Source organism: Gambusia affinis, linkage group LG15 (genome assembly GCF_019740435.1).
Source record: "Gambusia affinis linkage group LG15, SWU_Gaff_1.0, whole genome shotgun sequence".
Taxonomy (NCBI): Eukaryota; Metazoa; Chordata; class Actinopteri; order Cyprinodontiformes; family Poeciliidae; genus Gambusia; species Gambusia affinis.
Window position 1 is genome coordinate 12,170,046 of NC_057882.1, and position 22,659 is coordinate 12,192,704.

At 38.5% G+C, this 22,659-nt stretch overlaps 2 protein-coding genes across 3 annotated transcripts; both read right to left on the reverse strand.

The window, feature by feature from the left end:
- Positions 1–142: 142 nt before the first annotated feature.
- srrt (serrate RNA effector molecule homolog (Arabidopsis)) lies at positions 143–9,334 on the reverse strand. Of its 2 annotated transcripts, XM_044139599.1 has the most exons (20): positions 9,273–9,334; positions 8,560–8,678; positions 8,281–8,409; positions 8,056–8,202; positions 7,632–7,820; positions 5,723–5,892; positions 4,734–4,918; positions 4,549–4,659; positions 4,294–4,453; positions 4,064–4,212; positions 3,903–3,964; positions 3,199–3,277; positions 2,811–2,999; positions 2,530–2,700; positions 2,223–2,376; positions 1,208–1,401; positions 909–1,065; positions 679–771; positions 494–593; positions 143–398 (listed from the first exon to the last, which is right to left on the reverse strand). In XM_044139599.1, the coding sequence occupies exons 2-20, from the start codon at positions 8,676–8,678 to the stop codon at positions 323–325; spliced, it is 2,634 nt and encodes an 877-aa protein (XP_043995534.1). In that variant the 5' UTR covers positions 9,273–9,334; the 3' UTR covers positions 143–322. The 2 variants fall into 2 exon arrangements, with proteins under 2 accessions (XP_043995534.1, XP_043995535.1); XM_044139600.1 differs by lacking the exon at positions 9,273–9,334 and having other exon boundaries at positions 8,560–8,885.
- A 4,619-nt stretch (positions 9,335–13,953) lies between these two features.
- rnf167 (ring finger protein 167) lies at positions 13,954–22,270 on the reverse strand. The gene is made up of 10 exons (XM_044139601.1): positions 21,862–22,270; positions 19,214–19,339; positions 19,052–19,132; positions 18,819–18,956; positions 18,651–18,738; positions 18,277–18,367; positions 18,011–18,116; positions 17,254–17,347; positions 16,849–16,929; positions 13,954–16,313 (listed from the first exon to the last, which is right to left on the reverse strand). Exons 2-10 carry the CDS (start codon positions 19,316–19,318, stop codon positions 15,895–15,897), a joined length of 1,203 nt encoding a protein of 400 aa, XP_043995536.1. The 5' UTR covers positions 19,319–19,339; positions 21,862–22,270; the 3' UTR covers positions 13,954–15,894.
- Between the last annotated feature and the right edge of the window lie 389 nt (positions 22,271–22,659).

Here is a 22,659-nt window from a genome sequence, read left to right on the forward strand (position 1 = left end):
AGTTTGTACATTTCTGATTTACTCATTTACAAAATATAACTGCCCTCCTGGATGGTTGTCGTCGTAATTCTGATTTCAGGGACAGAATCTGCGTCCTTCCCAGGCTCATTAGACGTAATAATTTACTTATCACACGTAGAAATGCTTTTTTTGAACACAATTTTTATTGATGATCGGTTTACAGGAGTTTCATGGAGTTGCACAATGATCACAAAATGAAATATTTAAGAAAGTAAATACTGTAATTCCTACAAAAAAAAGAGGAAAAAATGGGCAGAACAGAACACAAGTAAAAAGCTGGAAAAAGAAACAGTTTAACCTTCTAAAAGAAGTCCATGTCATCTGGTGCGTCTAGGTCACGATACTCAATTATATTTCGAGGGTCTCCCCGGGACATTCTGTGAAAAAAATATTACATAATCTTCAATCAAAAGTTTGGAAATTCCTCAGTTTTCTGAAAACAAAATACACATTGGCTGTGTCGTGGTTTTACCTGATGTTTCGCGGCTTACCCAGGTAGCCACCTTGTCCACGGAAGTTGTCATAGTTTCCTCTACCTCCTCCAAACTGATTAGGCGGGTAAGGTGGAGCACCTGTCCACAACAAAAAGCTTAAAAGATGAATCATAATTTTACCCTGACGGGTCGTTTCTAGTGCCAGAAGACGTTAACGACTTACCACCGTAGCCCATCAGAGGTGGACGAGGCTGACCAAAGCCCATTGGACCCTGAGGGCCTTGAGGAGGAAACGGCAGCGTGGGAGAAAGCAAGCCTGTTCACCAAAACCAGAACAACATTAGAACCTGAACTCATTTTTCCATTTATTTAAACCGAAATGGACCAATTTTCTAACTGTAGTTGTGTTGGGGAAGTTGTCCAGAATGAAGGGTCAACAAGATGTGTGCCAACCTTGGCCAGGGACAGGAAGAGGTGGAAGTTTCATCTCTGGCAGTGACGGTCTTTTAGCATCCATGAGGAAATTGTTGAAAAACACGACCTCCTTTTTAACTTCTTCAATTTTCTCCCCGTGTTTGTTCAGGATGTGCTTCCGCACAAACTCCGGACCCTGAGACACAGTTTGCAATAAACAAACGTCATAAGCTGATGTGGTTACAACAATTAGTGTTGTGGAAAAAAAAAAAACGGAAAAAAAACAACACATCAAATTGCAACATTTAAGCCATTTACTAAATCTTCCAAGCATTCACCTTGAATTTCTTGCCGCTAAGAGGGCAGAGCCATTTGTCCTTTCCCAGCTCCTGAGTGTTTGCAGAAATAAATTTCTCCACCTCTTCGTCGGGATCCTTACGACCCATCTTCGCTGCCTCTTCCTCAGAGAGGATTTCCTTTAAACTAAATATAGGCATCAACTTTTCCTCCGTCACTTTCTCCCACTGTTGCACTGTTTAAGGAAATAACCAGACAAAGCAGAAATATGAGTTTAGTTAGAGCGATTTGAACTGTTTCACACTGAAAACATTCATTGTGGCTTTTAAAGCACGTCAGTGAGGAATGTGGCGACATCTAGTGGTTAAACACCACATCAGTTGTAACAGTTCAAGAATCATTTCAGTTCAACCACACATGCATTCCAATTGATCCTAGTTTTAAAAATTTCACACCGTTCCAGAGTCAAAATGCTCAGATATCTTTGTTAATTTTCAGGCCATTTGCATGTATAAATATAAAAATTCTCAAAACACCTAATGTTTTACAGTTAGCAGGCTAAAAAAATGTAAAAATGCAAGTGCCTTTAAAAGCCAGAGAGTGGAGTTATGGAAGTTAGACAAATGAATACTGCATTCCTGGAATCATGGTCTAAATGAAATACAAATTTGCTCCTTGTTTTACTCCAACACCTCAACATTTTCAGCTCCATCCATTGTAAACTTCAGGATCATTTTGCCTAAAAAGTTCAACTCAAGATTAGGAAACAGCTGAGACGTGACCACATCGACGGGGGGAAAAAAAGGTTATTTCCATTTAGTTTGTTGGTTTTGTTTTAGTTTGGATATTTCTAATATTTTCCAGTTCCACGGAAAACATTTCTCTTCTTTTTAAAAACTAACATTTATTGGTCATTGGGAGGGAGTAAATTCAGTATTTTTCAAAACAGCGAAGGAAGACTAAAATACTGTCAGTGTGCTGTTTTATGTTCAGCACATTTCCAGGCGATCTCAGAGTCACAAAGAAAGTGGCTCCATGTTAAGCAGACACACTGACCTTCTCCGTGCGTTATGCGGTTAGGAGGAACTGGGCCGCGAACATGGATCATCCCACAGCGATTAGGCATTTCGTCCTCACTGGGGTATTCACAGGTGTTGTAGTAATCAACTGAGTGCACAATCCGCAGATATAAGAGCAACCGGTCCAAAACCTGGAAATAAAAAAAACAAAAACAAAAAAATGTAATCCATGTAAAGCTTTAACTTTGACCGTTTGAGCTAGGTATGCTCAATAAACATCAGTTTAGATTATTGGTTTTTTTTTTTACCATAAAATGTGCAAGGCAGAAAGAAAAAAAGCAAACCTTGGCTAATTTATCATCCTTCTCCACAGTTATCTCAGCAGGATTTCCCTCCTTAGCGCCCTCGTCTGGATCCATTCCACTGCCGGACCCCAGGAGCTCCTCTTCCTCAGCGCTCACCTCCTCAATCAGGTAATCAGTGATATTCTTCAAGATGGGGTTCTGAGCCTGCAACTTCAAGTAAAAGAAAAAGATCCAAAGACACAAACAGCTCATCAGAGGGAAGATTACGTCTCGACCTCCGCTCGCATATGAAAAGAAATCTGAATCTTTGCGGCAGGAACCTCGGTGCTTTGAGCGCCCTGAGCTTTGCTGCTCCACAGATCGCCCTTTTCGTCCAAAGCGTGGATGAGCTTGGCAGCCAGCTTGATGTCGTTGCGGAGCACCTGTTTGTGCTGAGTGATGCCGTTCACGTTGCGGACCCTCCGAGCCAGATCCCTGTTCACGCCCGGTGCCAGTTCGCAGTCTCTGAGCTTTTAAGAAAGAAGAGTGGAGCCAAACCTTAGAGAAGCAGTGAAGGCTTTTGGGTAAAGGAGTAAAACAACCAAAACAGCCGGCCCTGACGTATATATATATATATCACTTGAGAAGGATATAAAAATAACTAATCTGTCATTTTATGCAGTCATTTTGTAACGCAAAATGATCTGAATAACTTAAAGCAACACCCACGCGTATATTCTGGAGGTTCCAGCAGATTTCCTTGATGTTGACGCTGCGATCAAAGGTCACCCAGCAACGCCTGAAAAACCTGAAAAACACAGATATGATTTAAACATCAAGCATAATTGTGTCCATTTTCTTTCTTCATAAAGTGCCGTGCAACAGGACGTTTTTCCAGGTGTTTTATACCGAGACTTTATATGACAAATCAACAGAAAGGCCTGAATAGTTACAAAGTAAAAAAGTGAAACATCTACAGAGGAATTTCAATGTATATTTCTCTGCAAAACAGCCCCAGATCTGACTCGACGAGGAGCATCTATGAATGTCTATTATCAAGTCTCACCACAGATTTGATCCTTTCTGTGATATTTGCTTTGACTGGACCATTCTAACTCATGAATTTCCTGTGATGTAAACTATTCCATTGTATCCAGCTGGCTGCTTACAGTCGTTGTCCTGGTGACACAGGAATGAACCTCCAGTTCTCTCTCTGATTTTACACAGTACAGTATTTGACTTCTGTTACAAGAGGAGTTTTAGTTTAATAAAAAACATGTCATTTTCCATCCACTGTAAAAGTAGTGGACTTTGTTGGTATCCAAAAATAAAATACAATTTTGATTTATTCATAAAAAAATAATGCGTATAAATATGTGTGCAAAACTAAGTAGGGATTAAAACATTAGGAAGGAATAGTTCTTTAAACCAACCTGCGCTCTGGATGAGGGTCAGAAAGGCAAACGCGCAGAAACCCAGGATATCGGCGGCAAAGCTGTGGGGTAAAAATAAAAACAATGTAGATCCTGAGGTCACACAGCAATCAATATTTAAGGCTCAGACAACAAACAATGTCTGTGCTGTTCTGACTTACAGCAATAATCTCAGCCTTGGAGATGGAGGGAGCGATGCTCCTCATGAACAGGGAGAAAGTCTTGTGCAGCGGTCGTGGTCTGGGCGAGTCGTCTTTGGGCTTTTTCTCTTCCTTCTTCTCCCCCTCAGAGGTTTCCTTGGGTTTGTCTTCTGCAGACATGGGAGGCAAACATTGGATGATTTCGGGCATTCTGAAACTCAAAGCCGCATGCTGCGATTTCGAATCATCACCTTCTCCCTCCTCTTCTTCGTCATCCTTGTCTTGCATTTCCTCCTTCTTCTCTGGTTTGTCAGAGCAGTCGGAATTGGAGTCGGAGTCGGAGTCAGACTCGCTCTCAGAGGCGCTCGCTTCGTCGTCGCTGTCCCCGCTACGCTTTCTCTTTCTTCTTGCCTGACAATTAAAAAACAGAAAAAGAAAGTCAGAGATGTTCGGCTGATTTAGTTGTGTTTAAAATAAATATTTTAAGCAACTGAAGTCAGAACAACCTTCTTAGGTTCAGGCATTTCTTCCCTGACAGATTCTTTCTCTGCCTCCTGCTTCCTGTCCTGTCCGTCTGCGGCGCCGTCTCGGTCTCCGCTGGCAAAGTCGCCGTCCTCCTGCAGCACCATTCTCTGTCATTACCGCGGGTCTAAGCGTTCGCTACTGCTTGCTAACAGAAAACTTCACACACCTTCTCAGTTTTGCTTTTCTCCCCCGAGGGCTTGCGCTCTCGGTCGGCTGTTTTCAGCTCTTCCCTCCTCTGAGCCTCTCCTACAGCTAAGACGGACGTGGACTTTTCCCTTTCTTCTTCTTCTTCTGGCGGCATGTCCAAAATGCGGAGGTCGTGGTCAGTCCCTCCTTCCATCTTTATCACAGCTGAAGGGGGAAAAAAACAACATTTGAGCATTTCGTCTGAGTAGGGATGGGAGAGCTCATGAATGGCCGTAATGTTGACTTAATGCACATCACAGTTTTGTACTGCTGGTCTCTGCAGGATGCAAGAAAAGTATGGTTAAATTCCATAATCGACTGTGTTTCAGTCATTTAAAATACTACAGTTCACCATGATTTGATGAATATTTATTTGGAAAGAAAGGACGGAAGAATAGAAAGTAAGTTAGTAAGGAAGGAAGGAAGGAAGGAAGGAAGGAAAGAAAGAAGGAAGGGTGGAAAGACGGAAGGACAGAAGTAAGTTAGTAAGAATAAGGAAGGAAAGAAGGAAGGAAGGAAGGAAGGAAGGAAGGAAAGAAGGAAGGAAGGAAGGAAGGAAGGAAGGAAGGAAGGAAGGAAGGAAGGAAGGAAGGAAGGAAGGAAGGAAGGAAGGAAGGAAGGAAGGAAGGAAGGAAGGAAGGAAGGAAGGAAGGAAGGAAGGAAGGAAGGAAGGAAGGAAGGAAGGAAGGAAATATAACTAAAGCCAAACATTCCTTCAATATTTTCCATGATCATGAGATTTTCTTGGGAACTACTAATATAATAAAATCTATAACTGGAGATCATCAAATGCTGATTCAGGTTTCTTTTAACATTTTACAAAAAAAAAAAAAAAAAAAAGAGGTAAAAAGGTAAACAAAATTAAAAACATACAAGCAATCTGAATTGTGAATTCGTTGTAATGGTTCCACCCATAAAATCAGAAAGTTTCTGGATAAAAATTCAGCAGGTTTTCCTCTGAAGCCTCACCTGCGTCCAGCACCTTGATGATAGCAGGAGTCTGCTCAATGTCCAGGGAAACGTTTTCGAACCAGCCGTTCTCCATCAGGAACATAAAGACGTTCAGACGATTGCAGAGAGCTCTCTGAGCCTCTGCCTTCAGCCGGCTGGCCTCGTCCGGGTGATATTTGGATCTGAACCTGCGTTCAGAGTGGGGGGGGGGTCCACCAAAGAGAAGAGGGGGGGGAATGATGGGGGATGGGATGAACAGGAAAGAAACAGATATAAGTCTAAGCCCTCGCTGAAGGGTCAGAAATGTTTCAAAAAGCACAGATGAGTTTAAAAGGAACTTTCTTAAGAACAGTTTAATTTCAGACTGTGAGGCTTTTTTTGGTGGAAGAGGTAAAAAGCCAAATTTAGCAACACAAAATCTAAATTGCACATACACTTACACATATTCTGCTAATTTAAGCCCAGATGTTGACTGGACATGATTTTTAGAATTGTAAAAGCAGGAAAAAAAATAAACAAAACATGAAATTAACTCACCAAAAATGTTAGGAAGAAAACAACAGATTATGAAAAATCAATCACAGAATCAGAATGTCACATAAAAAGTTTATCATTGAGTGATCCACAGTTACCTTTTGCTCTGCCAGTATAAAAACAAATATTTACAGAGGGGGAGAAGGGGGTCTCTTCTGTCAAAATGTGCTCCACTTCACCCCAGTGGTGTGTCTGTACACACACAAATTCGGTTTTGGGATTCGATTTGATCCAAATATAAAAAAGAAAATGGTGCCAAAAACAGGAAAAAAAAAAAAATCCTCCTTGTGTGGAGGACTGATTGGCTATCTATCTAAAATCCCTGGTACTGTGTGTCTAAGAGCATCTGCATTGTGCGCAGTGCTTGCCCTCGCTATCTAAGACCGACTCTGGCGGAGGAATCCCGCAGTTTTCTTGCAGGGGGAGAGAAAAAAAAAAAATCGTCGTCAACTTGGCAGTAGAAGTGAAGGGAAGAAGAATGAGTTAGGTCAAAAACAGAACAATTTTTGCATCATACCTGTGGAGTAAGCATTAACAAATATGACATTAAATATGAAAATCACAGGACAAAGACAGCCACAATCCTTAATACATGCTTCATATAGATTAAAATACACGTTTGATGGCAACCTGGGTGAAGATGTGTAAAATCTTAAATGCTTTTTTTATGTCAGTAGCACAAACTCACATTAAAAAAATGTAGTGGAGGAATAATCCAAAACCACCTACTTAAAATGAAGCATACTTTGGAACTTCAAATTCTTGATTTTCTGTTTTTTTGGTGTATAAATATGATGACACACAGTAGCCTATTTCTTTCAGTTTGGACGAGGATCCGTACTGGATTTACCTGCCCACCATCAACAATGAACAGGATTATAAGCGTAACAAAAAAAAGTCTCCAAGCTAACTGTTACAGACTTTTGTCATTTTGGCCTCACCAAGACTCCATATCAAACGTCAGCCACCATCAACATTCAACCGACTGTTTGGGAGTTTTCTACTGTCCTACCAGCACATTTGGTGCTGACAGTAAGTGGCGCATGGGCAAATTAGAGCACACAGGAATGGTTTATAAGACACAAACATCAACAATTTTCCATAGTCATCTCAGGCTGCAGATCAAAATTTTATGAAAAGCTATTGAGTGACTGTTTAATGTAGGACTGGATTATCTAGAGACATTCAATTATTTCTTAATATCAGATTTTGTTTTTCAGGGTTAAATGTGATTGGTTTTTATCCAAGTTTGAGATTATGCTAGTGAAATAAAAGATAGAAAATGTTCTCCACATCTTTACAAGAGGTGCCATCAAATTCTACTGATTATAGATTGAATGTGAAGCTAAATGATTAAAGCGGACATCAATCGTTAGGTAAACTCAGGTCGTACCACTCCTCATCTTTATGAGCCAAAAAGAAGTCCTGCATCTGCTGCCGACGGAAGTCGATCTTGTACTCATTGTAGCGTTTGACGGCTTCAGTCTCGTCCACTGAGTCGTCCAGGGACAGTAGGAACTCTTTAAAGCTTTTCATTATCGGAGGAGGCGGACCCAAATCCATGTCATGGATGTTCCCGAGTCTATTGGAAGAAAGCAGTTTGGTTAAATGTTAGTTACGCCACCAGTCAATGAAGAAACTACTGTTAAAGCCGTTTGCTTGTTTTTAGTATAAACCTCAAAATGGCACCTTGCATAAAGCTAATTTTGGAAAGTCAAAGCTACAATTTGACTTTCCTCTGACATAAACCCAAATAGTTCAAATGCACAGCAATAAACAAAATGAAGCCCTTGAGGCATTTCCTGATTTTCTCTTACCTGGCCTGGATGGGGATGCCCTGATGAGGCTGCATCAGGTGCAGATCAGGATGGACCCAGTGCTGCGGTGGCCCATAGCTTGGCCCTCCTCCACCGCCGTAGCCCAAATCATATCCCCCACGGTAAGGATCACCTCCATGATCATCCCTGCAAGCTCACAGTAAGCATCCTAAATAAATGGTAACAAAGATATTATACCATCAACACGTCAATGTTCAGTCTTACCAGTCTCTTCTCATGCGTTTCTGCTGGGGGCTCATGTCGTGCCTGGGCGGGCTAAATCTCTCCCTGCGACCACGGTCATAATCTCTGTATTCACCGCGGCTCCGACGCTCCCTGCCCCTGTCCCACTCCCTAACATATAGAGAAGGGAAAGATGAGAAGGTAGCACTGGTTTGTAAAGGCGCTCAAAAACAAAGTGCTTCTCATAGTATGATGCAGGTCAAAGCTGCTTTGGTAGAAAAAGTGGTCTCAACGCACTATTGAGCACGATCACTTTCATACCTGTCGTTCCAGTCATCTCTGCGTCGATCCTCTCTTTCTCTGGAGCGATCATAATCACTTCTCTCCCGTCTGAATTTGTCTCTTCTCCTGCGATCGTATTCGTCGTCGCTGTCTCCCATCTTATAGGAAAGTAGTACAAATTAACCTCTCCTCTCAACGTACACAGCGGTGGGAATGAATAACATTTCTGACAATAGGCTCTAACGTTAGGAGCGCACACAAGCTTATCCAGCTCAATCATGTATTAACCATGCCTCAAATTACAAAAGAGATTTGCGAAGCAAACACTAAATAAACTCGTGCTTTTCTCTTTGATCTCGAGTCTAACTGGTGCAAAGGAAGCTGATTACACAAAGCCGTCAGCTAAAGCCAAACTGGCGTAAAGTTCTCTTTGAATATATACAAGCGTATAAGTTGAAAATCTCACAGATAATTCTGGATAATAATATGACGTAGAAAAACAGAAAATGTAGCCAACGTCCTAAAAATAAAAAACTAGATAAATAGTAATTTCTTGAGGCTAACGCTATCCAGGCTACTTTAGCTTAAAATGCTAACATGCTCAAACTTAGCTATAAAAATACCTTAGCTCTTTTTTCAATTGAACAGACGGATAGCTTGCTGTCTAACCACCATTACAAAATTCGTGAACATAATCATACACACCAAAACAGAATAATATATTGCAATGCATTTGTTTGAATGATATTCACCTCTTTTTCCTGCTCGGTCTCGCAGTCTTGTGCAACAGGAAATCACTTTCGACAATACCAATAGAAATATCGCCATCTAGTGTTTTGGAGTGCTACTGTTTTTTTTTCTTTCTTGGTTTTTTCTACATTTCATACTTTCATTCAGTCCGTTAACTATTTTCTCATACCGCCCAAATCAATCTGTACAGATTTTTTATATATGTCAAAAAATATGTGTCTATTTATTGTAGACAAAATGATAAAGCTTAGCTGACACATTTTAGTTTTTAGTAATCAAATAGGTAAAAACTGAAGTTGAAATGTCTAAAGTTAATTTTGTTTGCATAATTCACAAGCTTCAATAAGCGCAAGTTAATGTAATTCATAGTACAACTTTAAAGCCTGTACAGACACATCTCCAAAAGTTTTAATATCATGAAAAAGTTCAGTATTTTCTGTCACATATTTCAGAAAGTGAAATTTGTATATTAAAGATTCATAGGACAAAGTGGAATATTTCAAGTCTTTATTTCTTTTAATTTTTGTTGTTATTAATAATTTGAGTTTTCAGTATCCATAAGACATCATCATCAAAATTACAAAACATAAAAGCTTGAAATATTCCACTCTATGTGTGATAAAACTGCAATTATATATATATATATAAAAACATATTACAATAAAATGATGATGATGCTTTTCAGTCTTGCATCTTAACATTGTTGATAAATATGCCTTTTTAAAATATCTTTTATGGTATGAGATTTGTTTAAATCAAATGTTTTGCTTCACGAAGAATGGTGGACTTTAATCAACAGTTCTTGAAAATTTTAGCTTCCTGTTGTCTTATCTGAGTACTTAATAAAATCCACAATTATGCACCCCAGCTACTACTACTACTACTACTACTATTATTATTATTATTATTATTATTATTATTATTATTATTATTATTATTATTATTATTATTATTATTATTATTATTATTATTATTATTATTATTATTATTATTATTATTATTTCTCAGAGTTTCTGGTAACATTTATGTGGCAATCAAGGATTTTCTCTTGCCCTGGGGTATAAATATGACATTACACAGCCATTCATCACTGGACAAAGACCCATGTTTAATGCTCAGGTGAGTGACCAGTATGGTTTTATGGTTTTATACTTGTGTATATGTATTACTTGTTTTTTCTTGTAACCAGGTTGTTATGTATTGCAATTTTTTTTGCCCAGGTCCCTCTTGAAAATGAGATCTAGATCTCAACGGGGTTTACCTGGTTAAATAAAATGAAAATGAAATGGCAAGGAAAAGCTAGCAAGAAGTGGGGCGTTTTAGGGTTAGGAAAAAATAGTTTCTATTAAACCACAAAAAGTATAAACTTACAAAATTAGCTAAAATTTATAGTGATGTTAACTGGGACCATATACTGTAATCTGATCATATTGAGGCTAAACTTCAGACTTTTGGCAACAAACACAAATTTGCTGTGAAATAAACTATTAAAATGGAGCAAACCACCCAAATACTGACACCGGTTGACATTGTAACACATCATATCTTTACTGACCCTTTGTAGTCAACCATCAATTTGTTTTCAAATAAGGATCAAAGAAGGCAGTAGATATATACATTTTGTCAAGCAACAGTTTAATGGGTAATCATTTCTAACCACATCACATTCATTATACATTAAATTGCTAAATATCCTGTTTCTTTGTCCTTCCTCGGAACCTCAGCTGCTGCCTCATGTGGTCCAGCAAAGTGCGTGGCCAAACTCGGGTAGCCTGTGCGTCATTGCCCAGGAAGAATTCAGGTTTCATGTCTGGGAATTTCTGCCCATTTTTCGAGTCAAATGTAAAGTCGCCTCCGACTGCCAGATGGACGTCCCAGGGAGTGGAGCTCATTTGCTTCAGGTCAGCACTATCCAAATAACCCTGTAAAAATGCAACACATCAATGGTGAAGTGTAGCAGTAGTTCTTATCTTGTCATTTATCTTTTGGTGATGGAAATTGTGTTTTTAACTGAGTTGCATGGTTGTACATTTGAAGAAATGTCAAAACAATAAACAGGCAAAGCTGTAATTTATGCAAAATCAATGCCAAATTGAGATGTTCACTTTATATTACAAATTATAATTAAAGCAAGGCTGAAAAGAACACAAACACTAAAACCAAATCAATAATAATAATAATTAAAAAAATCCCATTATTTACCTTGTTATGTTGTAGAGAAATTGCTCTTGAATCCTGCGGCAGAAATGACATTACAGTAAAGAGCAGACAGAAAAATCTCATCGAGGAGGTTGAATATGAAGACATTGCATCTGGTGTTAGCAGGAGAAAATTCAAAAACACAATTGTGAGATGTCCTCTCAAATTGTTACTTTATAGGCTTTTATGGTTTAATAGCATGACGACACAGTCCACTGTGCTGCTGTGCTTTTGTTTCTAAGTTCACATGGAACAAAACTCAGAAAAAACCAACCTGGGGGTCATGAAGCTAGAATGCTATACTTAGCTGCTTGATATGTGAAATATTAGAAGTATTAACACATTTATTCAGATTTAATATGAATGATCTTTTCTTCAACACAACAGGAGGTCATTAAAGGTGCAGGAAATGTTAAAATGAAAAAGGATTAAAATGAGTCGGTTCTTCAGTGCAGAAAGTCTTGATGAATTACAATTTCTATAAAACATGAAACTTTGTATAGCTCTTTACAGCAAAATATTTTAATAACAGTCAGCTTTAATACCAAAATATAGCTGAGATAACATTCACAAAATATTTTCTTTTGCAAAAGCATTGAACCTTTTCACATTTTGTCACGCTACAACCATGAACTTCAATGTATTTTACTGAAATTTAAAGGCAAACACAAAGCTTTCCATTAGTAAAGATTCAATTAGTAATCTTTACTAGTGGAAATCTAAAAAGTGACTGAAATCCACCTTGTTTTTCCTTGCAGAATAGTTCAAGCTAATTCAGATTTGATTGGTCTTCTGTTACAACAGCAATTTTCACACTTTGCCATAGGGTCTAAACCTTAATTTGGCCACTCTTTCTTAAAGGTCACATTACAAATTAGTAAAATAAATAGTTATCCTTTAGATAGATACTCCTATGTGAGCCATGAATCAGTGATTCTTGAGAAGAGGGACAAAACAGGTCCTAGGGATAAAGCACAAAATTTTAATAAAATATACACAAAATCTATTTTTTTTTAAATATCTGACTAAACTAGCCTGGGTCATGTGAGCACAACAATGTATGTATGTTTCCTGGTGATTACTGAATATTTTTTATTTTAAACTTTGTAGTAGGTGGATTGTGTCTGTAAAATCGCTTGTCCTGGAGCAGAACTCAATACTTTATAATAGTTTAAAACAAATAGAGGAATAGTAAGATAATATATTATGACAATTAAGTATAAGCATTCAAATAAATAATTATAAAAGTATCAATACATTTAATTAAAAATCATTTTTATATATTTTCTAACTCAATTGAATTTTGTCCCAAATTTTTGTCAACACCATCAGACATAAAAAGAATGCAAAAAAATCAGGCATTATTGGGGGGCATCAGAACTTCTGAGGACCCCATGACCTCTTCCTTTCTCTTCTTTTGCTAAGAGGGCTATCCAGTTCTGTTTAGCTAGGGTGACCAGACGTCCTCTTTTTCCCGGACATGTCCTACTTTTCAGACCTAAAAAAATGTCCGGGGGGAATTTCAAAATCGTCCGGGATTTTGGTGAACTGCCTCAAAACACATTACGTAGCGTTACCCCACCCCGTTGGCGCATGTTTGTCCGCCGATGCTTTTCTGACTAAAGCTCTTTGCCTAAGGCTAGCGTGGTGGGGAGGGGGAGTCCTTTCTTTAGAAAAAAAGTACAACTAAGTGTTGCTCTTGTTAGATCTCAGTAAAATACACTGAACTATTTGCAAAAACCACAGCATTAAAGCTGATGTTCAGTCAATTGTTGCATAGTACTTTAAAATCCCAATAAATATGTAAATTACTTGTAATCACAATATGACAAATTCAAGAACAGGTTTATACATCAATAGAATATATGTCAATATTTATATGTTAATGCAAAAAGTGTCAATACAATGTTTTTCACTCACACACACACCATATTTTTAGCTCCCATGGTCTGATATTGTTTCTGCTCGTTCAGTGTTCACAGGTGAGAATTTCATAACATGGAGCATGCTTCATTCAGCTAGGTGCCAAGCTCTAATTAGTTCCTCTCAAAGGCCATGAATTAATTGGAAAATTCTCTTAGGTGAGCTGTGGTTTTCAAACTTTAGCTTTTTATTACTTTTCTTGAAACCACCTGTGATTCATTCAGGTTCAGCTGACTCAGACCCGCACAAGGGGGTGAGGATAATGAAAATGTTTAAATTTGCAGCACGGTATCAAGTTAAGGCATGCTGCCGTTTCGCATGGTGTCAGGCTGGTTTGTCGATCTGTGACTCCTGTTTTGCTGCTGAAAATTTCTTGGTTAGGCACAGTAGTGACTTTTACTTGTTGCCAATCAGCAGCAACTAAAAGATAGCAAATGTAGAAGACGGCAAAGTGATTTTGAGGCAGGAAACAAGAAGTGAAAAAATTCAAGACTACTAGGCGGCGAGCTAGCTTTTAGGCTATTGAGCTCCACTCCCTGAATAACAACACTCTCCAAAGAATTATTTTTCAAAGTGGCTTTATTATCAAGAATTGTGTCAATGAACATTTGTAAAGAGAAATTACTCAACCTTCCTTATTAAAACAAATTATGGCAGCAAACCCATCTTTATTCTTTTTACTCTGTCATAAACATTTAATGTTGCTTCTCACAAACCTTTAGACAATTTATAGATTCTCACTCTTATTTTGTACACTGCGCATGTACAGTCTGATAACCTAGGCACATTCTCAAATAAAAAAAAAAGTGTATTAGTGTAATAATTAACATTTGAAGATCAGCCATTTCCATTTGTTTCCATTAACAGACATAGAAAAAAATGTACAGTACAAAAAAAAATTTGAAGCATATTGTGTTTCTTAAAACAGATCCAAGTCAATCCTTAACAGTGTGGGATCACTGGGCAGTACAATGTGAAGGAATGTCAATAATCCAGTTCTGTTGTTGCGCCTTCATGCTCTGCCCACTGAAAGCTAATCCCCACAATTTATTTCCGTCATATGTAGCGTATCCTCTGCCTTAAGATTGATGGACTTGCAGTATCAAATGGTACAATAATTGCACTAATTCTTTATAGAAAATCAAAACTTGTAAAGCACATTTGTGCAACTATGTTAGAAATAAAGCAAAAACGATCACAAAAACCCTGTTTACATGTTTTTAGAGTGATACAGAACAACGTATAGAAGTACTGAATAGTTTTAACTTCAGAGCTAACCTTCATGATTTTTAATTTTAGGAATAAAAACACTATGGCCAAAATCACCTAAGACTTCCACTTGTGACACGTTTTACATAAATGAGCAGTAAAAACCCCAAAAAGGCTGTCTTTCACCAACTTTAATTTGATTAGACCTGTCCTGATGTTAGGCTACAAGTAAAAGCATAACCATGCTAAAGATACACCAAGAGACACAAAGGCAGGGAACAACATATTATATTACAGAACAAGACACAAGAATAAAATAAAAACTGAGAAAGGAGTGTCTATCTCGACCACTCGGGTTAAAAACATTAAACACACACATGAACATCAAGGCCGATGTAAGGCAATGCACTTTTCCCCTAAAACGCTTTTCAACATCACAGGTCTTAATCTGTAATTATTTAAGAATAAGTTTAAAAAAAAAAAAAAAAAGTTAATAGGGTCAGGGTTTTATTTTTCAAAGCTTAAAAGTGAAGCAAAAACCTAACATTTACATGACCAAACCCATTGTAATTTTTTTGCACTTGCCTTTTCACTTACAAATCCAACTGACCTTTAATTGTGAAGAAGAAAAAACAAAAAACAAAAACCTGAGTTCACTCAACTGGATAAATGGAATAAAGCTAAAAATTTTAACTGCCCACATCGCTATGTGAACAACAATGTAAAAGCAGCACAGAGATATTAAAGTGTTTCCAATGTTATATTATAGTATAATCCATCATCAAAACAGAAAAATCCAGTCCTCTGGAAAAAAAATAAAAATTTCAAATTAAAGAGATAAACAATCCTCTACACCCACCTCCAAGTAGTACAACCATCTAAAGGAGATGATTTAAAAGAGGGAACTTTCCTTCAGAAGCCACTTCAACCAAAGTAACTTTCACCACACAGATTTCTGTTACTCTGTGGCTACACCAGAGTTTAGGTGTTGTGTGATAAAGTCACAGAATACAACATGAGACAAGCAGTAGTCCAGCGAGAGTCATTGTGTGCATCGAAGGGGAGTGACTCCTAACATTTGACTTTGGTGAAACAGATTTGTGCTTTGACACTTAAAAGGTTTCCTGTCAACATCTGGATGAAAGATTTGTTGAAATTGACAAATGTGGAAATAATACTAAAGTTTAAGCCGACTATAAATCTTCCAGCTAACTAAGCAAAATGCTTAGGCAAAGCTTTCCTTCCCATTCGCTTTTTGGGTTTAAAATTGGGCTAATAATGTGGCGGGTAAGTTCAGACCACCACTCCGTTCCTACCAATGAGCTGAGCTGTGTCGTCCTCGCTGTGGTGCTCATCCTCTCCTCCGTCACCACTTTCTGAGTCAGTGTCCTCCTGTGGGGAGCAGTAACCATCATAGCCCAGGACGGGGGAGTTGCGTTGTGTTGGAGAGACGAGGCACTGGGCAGTAGTGGTGGTGGCTGAGTAGGCCGACGGGTTCCTAGACGGAGACCCGGGGTTGGACGGGCGCAGCAGAGGGGTGCGCTCAGAGTCTCCTTCGCCCTGTGGTGCTTCCTCCTCTCCCCGGCCTCCGGCTTCCTCCTCAGAGTCGGACTCGGAATGCTCCGGGTTGTTTCGGGTCACGCGTTGTTTGCACACGGGACAGGTCTTCTTGGTCAGGGTGAGCCACGGGTCGACGCACTTGCAATGATATGCTAAAAAAAAAAAAAAAGGAAGATTCAAGAGGGCTGCACAGTGGCGCAGTTGGTAGAGCTGTTGCCTTGCAGCAAGAAGGTCCTGGGTTCGATTCCCGGCCCGGGGTCTTTCTGCATGGAGTTTGCATGTTCTCCCTGTGCATGCGTGGGTTCTCCGGCTTCCTCCCACAGTCCAAAAACATGACTGTCAGGTTAATTGGTTTCTCTAAAATTCTTCCTAGGTGTGAGTGTGTGTGTGTGTGTGAGTGTGTTGTTTGTCCTGTATGTCTTTGTGTTGCCCTGCGACAGACTGGCGACCTGTCCAGGGTGAACCCCGCCTCTCGCCCGGGACGCAGCTGGAGAGGAACCAGCAACCCTCCCGACCCCGTTAGGGATGAAGGCATGGATGGATGGATGGAAGATTCAAGAAAGAAAACAATATGGTGACTCAATAATTTTTTTTAAGCTATTAACAAAAAAAAATAACTTTAAGAGGATTTCTTGATGATCTCTTAAACAACATGGTGGTAAACATAACATCCCACAAATTATTTACCATGTGAGCAAGGTAAAACTCTCAGCTTGTCTCCTTCTTCATACTCATCAAGACAGATGGCACACAAATCATAGTCATCTCCTGAAATTAAAGGAAAGCAAGGAGCTGGTAAATGGACTTATGCCTTGAAAAGAAGAAATTAATAACGTCACTAATTTTAAGAATTTTTCTCAAAGAAATATTAAATAAAAAGTAGCTATTTGAGATAGAACTGTAACTTTTATTAAACAGCACTGACAAAGTCTAATTAAATTGATTTGCCAGACTTAAAAAAAAAATTAAAATATGACGTCGTTAGAAAGGCCCAAATGATAAAATTCCTTATAGCAAAGTTGCACAAAATGTACATAATACAAAACAAATCAATGCATCTCAGTGGTGGCATAAGGACTACAGCAGTGTTACCTTTCCTGAACTTGTGAGTTGGAATGCGCTTCAGCTGCTCCTTGGTCAAACGATTTTTCCTCACACGTTTTCTGTACTGCACACACCGTATAACCTGAGCAACACAGACAGGAGACATCACACACACTCAAATTTAACAACCTAACGGTTACCCGACTTACCCTGAACTCGTACCTCGTTCACAAAAGCTTGTTAAGAGAGCAAAAAAATAAATAAATAATGTAGTTATTTGAGCTTAAAGCAACAAGATGCAAGTCTTCAGCATCTGGCTTCATTTACCAAACATCTATTAACACAGTAATTCAAGGAAAATTATTGAACAGTCTATCCGATGCATTTTCCACTGATATTGATCAAATGTCTATCGTGTTATAATGTTATTGATTTATTGCCCAGCCCTGAAACATGAAACCTTTGTCAATAAATCGCAACGCTTGAAGCGACTGAACATGACTTTCAGAGAGAAAATGTTGTGAAAGATTAATGAGTCACAGTGTTATTGCTGAAAACTCCTTTTGCTTTTACGAGGGAAGTGTTTCTATAATGCCTCAGACACTGAACATTATTTGTCAGTAAGAGGTGGGTGGAGAAACGGATATGAGATGCATTTCACATAAAACACAAACAGCCACGACTAGGATGAATGAGGCTCCCCTGTAGATCAGTTTGGGATATAAAGGTTCAGGATAGAATAAGGGAAACATGCTTTAAGATCTGTGAGATAACCTATTTCAAAGAAAGAACCATGCGTACTTACTAGGATTACACACATCACAATAATAATCATCCCTAGTACCCCAGTGAATGGAATAAGGTAGTACGAAAGTGGAAAAACTAAATCCGGCTTGAGTATCACATAGGCCCTGTTGAGAAACAGAGAAAAACAATCTGTTAAATACAACAACATGACCACAGTCCGTAATTGTCATCATGTCTAAATCTAATGCTGGCTTTTATACGTCTGCTTCGGCATTTTTCTGATTATCTAGAGAACATTTTAAAGTTTTTGTTTTTTCCCCTCACCCGTGTTCTGGAATTACTTCCTCCTTAAGCCTTCTTGCAGCATAGGAGCTGGTGAACACAGAGGGAATTTCAATCTGATCCGCAATAGTCTCTGAAAAGGAAAAAAATAACATTTAATCACTTAGAATAATGCAAGTGTGGTAAAATTGTGATTGCTCATGTTTTTAAATGTAGTCAGAGAATCAACTTGACTTGAAATTAATCATCTGTTTCCTTGCTTATCATTAAATCAGCCACACAAAGTAAAGTGAGAGATCCATTTGTTAGCATGTTCCTTTAGCATCTAAATGCAAACAATTCATAGAAATCAATTCTTATCCTATCCAAGTGTCAGCTTCCAGAGTAAGGGGGAACACAGCGAGATAAACACTTACCATTGCTAAAGTTCATGTTGAGAAGAAGGTCAGAGTTCAAGTTGTGAACGATTGCTGCGCTGTACCCCGCCTGCTGTGCATTTAAAACCTGGAACAATATCACAAATACGTAGGATTTCAGATTCCATCAGAAACATCACTAATCATTCTTTGTCGAATGTGGATCACCTTTATGTCAAAATTGCAATCAAAGCGCCTGATGAGAGCAATAAATTTAGTGGTGTTGGCATCATAGTTTGTTGTCAGTGGAGGAGGAGGATCCATTGTTGTACAACCATTGAGTGGATGGGACACTACCAAAACTCCCTTTTTAGAACGAAAGGAACAGGAAGTCAGGAAAAAAAAAGAAGCATCAACAACATTAATCTGGGAGCAGTAATAAATAAAATCTCTCTCCTCACCATCAATCCCTCCTTCGGAAGAGACGGTCCAAAGAAAGCAGGTAGGTCCTCAAATATTAGGTCGGTCTGGTTTTTATAATGCTGCCAAACGAACACACAACATGAGTGGACTAGAAATACATCATTGCAGGAAGAGAAATGTAAAGCTTTAATTTTACTTACAACAAATATATATGCATGTGTTGGTGAGGGGAAACACATGCAGCTGAAAGCGAGTAGAAAGACACTCAGCTGAGTGCGCTTCCACCACACAGCAAGGTGGGCCATCCTCGGTTGTTTTCAGCGGCACTGCAAGAAAAAAAACAATAAACAACGGGATCATGAAGAAATATTCGTACATTTATTAAGCAAAAAAGCATGAAATCAAATATCTGGCATCAAATAACTTGAGCCTCCATTTTAAGTGAGTAGCAAGAACAGGAAAGATAGTTGCTACAAGGTCCTGAAACGTCACTTCATGATAACAAATTGCACAGCAGTTACATAATTTTAGGCAAATTCAACAAGAAATCCGACCTTCTATAACTACTGCAGCTTCAGTTTTAATGTTAATTGCAAATTAGGTGTAGTCTGATGCAACCAATCCGAGCTTTTTTGTTAGCCGTTTGAGATGGAACACCTCAAATGCATGTTCGGCTGGCTGACATTTCAGTAAGTGTTAAAAATACTAAGTCCAGAGAATTATCCGACATTTTCAACTATGAGAGAATTTCTTTCCACAACAGGCAAAATGATACAAAAACTTAGCAAAGTCCCCATGTGTTCCTACCCATACGTTTGGAGGCATAATTTATAAAGTTTTGCAAGTTCAAAGTAAACAGTGGCTAAACAAGAAGCTGTTGCATCTTTACATTGAACAATAAACAAAAGCACATCTCAAAGTTTCAAAAGTCTTGGCTCCAGAATACATGCTGGAAGACACTGGAGATCTTTATAGTCACAGAGTTTTAAAAATCTCTGATGAAAGTTGAAAAATGCAGTAGCAGCATGCAGAGCAAAGAATATTAATGAACAGAAGGTGTTTATCCAAGATGGGATAAATTAGGCAAAGATCCCACAGGAACGCTGTCAAAAACTGGTTTCACGGGGGCTGAAAAGTTTTAAGACTACAGTAATCATTAAAGTTGGCCTTTTGTTTGGATAAATCATTTGTAATATTAGTTCCGTCAAGGCATTTACAATGCTCATGTTTATTCCGATTTGCATCTTTTGCTCGTAACGTGAATAAATAAGCACAAAGAATCAACAAGCACAAAGTACAACGTATACATTTGTAGAAAGCAGCTTGTCTGCTTAGGTCAAAGGTGCTTGTCTACAAAACCCAAGAGTGGATTTTGTTTACAGAATTTAAGGCAACATGAGATTCACACTGTCAAGATATTTACTGCCAAGAGATTATCTTCTTTTTGCACATTTGTTTTTCACTTGTACAAGCTCTGACATAGATTAAAATTATTCTATCAAATCTAAAACAAAATCCAACACAGGATAAAAACCGTTAAGAATTCTTCTGCTGGAAGGAAGGAGACTGAAGTGCTTGCAGTCAACATTAACATTTGAAGGCTAACAGACAATTCGGGTCTTTTAGTAATGGAAATAAATACAGATATGCAAAAAATGAACTGTGAAGTGGGTGGACAGCAGGCCTTATTGTCATTTAGACAGTATTGACATTCTGCTTCCCAGTATGTAAATATATTCTCTAGACGTCTTGTTTCAAATTAAATGACAAATGACTGTTTTGCACAAAAACCCCCCACTTCTGTGACGATTGTTGCAGTGAGATCAGGTACTTATATCTTAAAGACGACTCTTGGAGACAACTTACTACATTACACTTTTCAACATGCCCACCTAAAACTATTTTATAGAAAATAGTCCATATAAGTGGTAGGGCATTTAGAGTGCTTTACAAATACAATATCTGAGTGGTGTGCACATTTAACCTTCTTTACACTGACAACACCAAATTAAATCCACAACTAGTCTCAGAGTGATGATAAACCTAAACCTTTATGGAAGAGTGGTGGTGGTGGGGGGGAAAGCCATTGTTAAAGGAAACCATAAGCAGTCAAATTAACTTGACCAAAAACTATGCAAGAGGAACAGCAAAACATGGATCAAGGTGCTCATTGTAACCAAAATGTGAACTTCTACTGCACATCTCCCTGAACACACACTTATATGGTGGTAGCAGCATCATGGTATGGGGATGTGTGAGGTTGCAGAAACAGGAAAGTTGGTCTGAACAGAACATGGAAACTGCTGCATGCATACACAGCAATACTGAAAGAAAACCGGAAGTTCGCCTTCCAGCAGGACAACAACACCAAACATACAGCAGCCAGATCTGTAACGCACTGAGTTACATAAAATTATAACCCCATGTGGGTTTAATAATAATTTTAAAAAAGCAAACCTTGATTTATATAGACGAACAAGGCTGTTAGAGACATACTGGTACGTATCAGTAGCTGCTCAAATTGTGGTTCTCAAAGTATAGCATTTCCATTCCACTTTACAAGCATTTTTGTTACCAAAAATGGCATAGCTACAGGTGAGTATGGATATGTTGACAAGCACAAAGGTACGACTAATGCCGAACTAAAGTTACTTACAAATTAACAGATATGTTTTAATAGACCAAGTATTTTAGGTAATAATGCTACCTAGGGAAATAAATATTTTTAAATCAACCTGAGCTGCTTCCCCCGCAAAAAGAAATTAGAGAATCGCCGAATGAGACAGAAGTACATAACTAAGACTTCAAAAGCAATACAGTTCAAGTCATATTTCAATAAGGCACTCACCGTATTTCCTTGTTTATGCCTCCACACCGAGGGATATAATCGAAACTCAAACCGTCTAACAAAAAAAATCCTTAAATGAGCCAGGCCGTTCTTCCTGGACAATTTAAACTGCTTTATCGCCACCAGTATATATTTCCAGCAGAAAACACCACAAACGGAAAGGATTAACTTGAGGTTTACCGATGTTTGGCTAGAGTTAGCAAATGTTAGATAACAGGCTCCATTTTCGTCTCCCTTCAGGAGCCCGTGAACATAGTTTATACCGAGTCAAATGAACAAAAACAATTAATCTATCCAACGTAAAACCGAGGAAACTAAAACCTAAAGTTTCCACAAGGTAAATTAGCCGCTCACTGCTAAGGTTGTTTGCTACTGTTTCTGTCTTTTTCTTCGTGGTCTTTGTTTAGGTGTCTGCCAACTTAAAAATGCTCACTACCGCCACTAATTGGTAGGAATTGAGAATGCATTGTTTAGAGTTTTTATTTCCCCCCGAGTTCTAGTTAATAAATAAATCCTCGGTCATTGCCTTGCTTACGAAAAGTACTCACTTCCGAAGAAAAGCCTGGGAGCGGACCACTGATTATCTGTCTATTTCTATCACACCTACAAAAAGATATGAGGAAAAAAAAAACATGCTGGCACTTTCAATTACAGGTACCAGCATGAAATTCAGATTTATTCTAAAATGAGTAGGCATAAATAGATTAACAGTAATTCCGTGTTGTAATTAAGAAAAACAGTAAATGTCAGAGCAAATGCGGAGGGAATGAAGGTTTCAACAAGCAAGGGGCAGAAAGA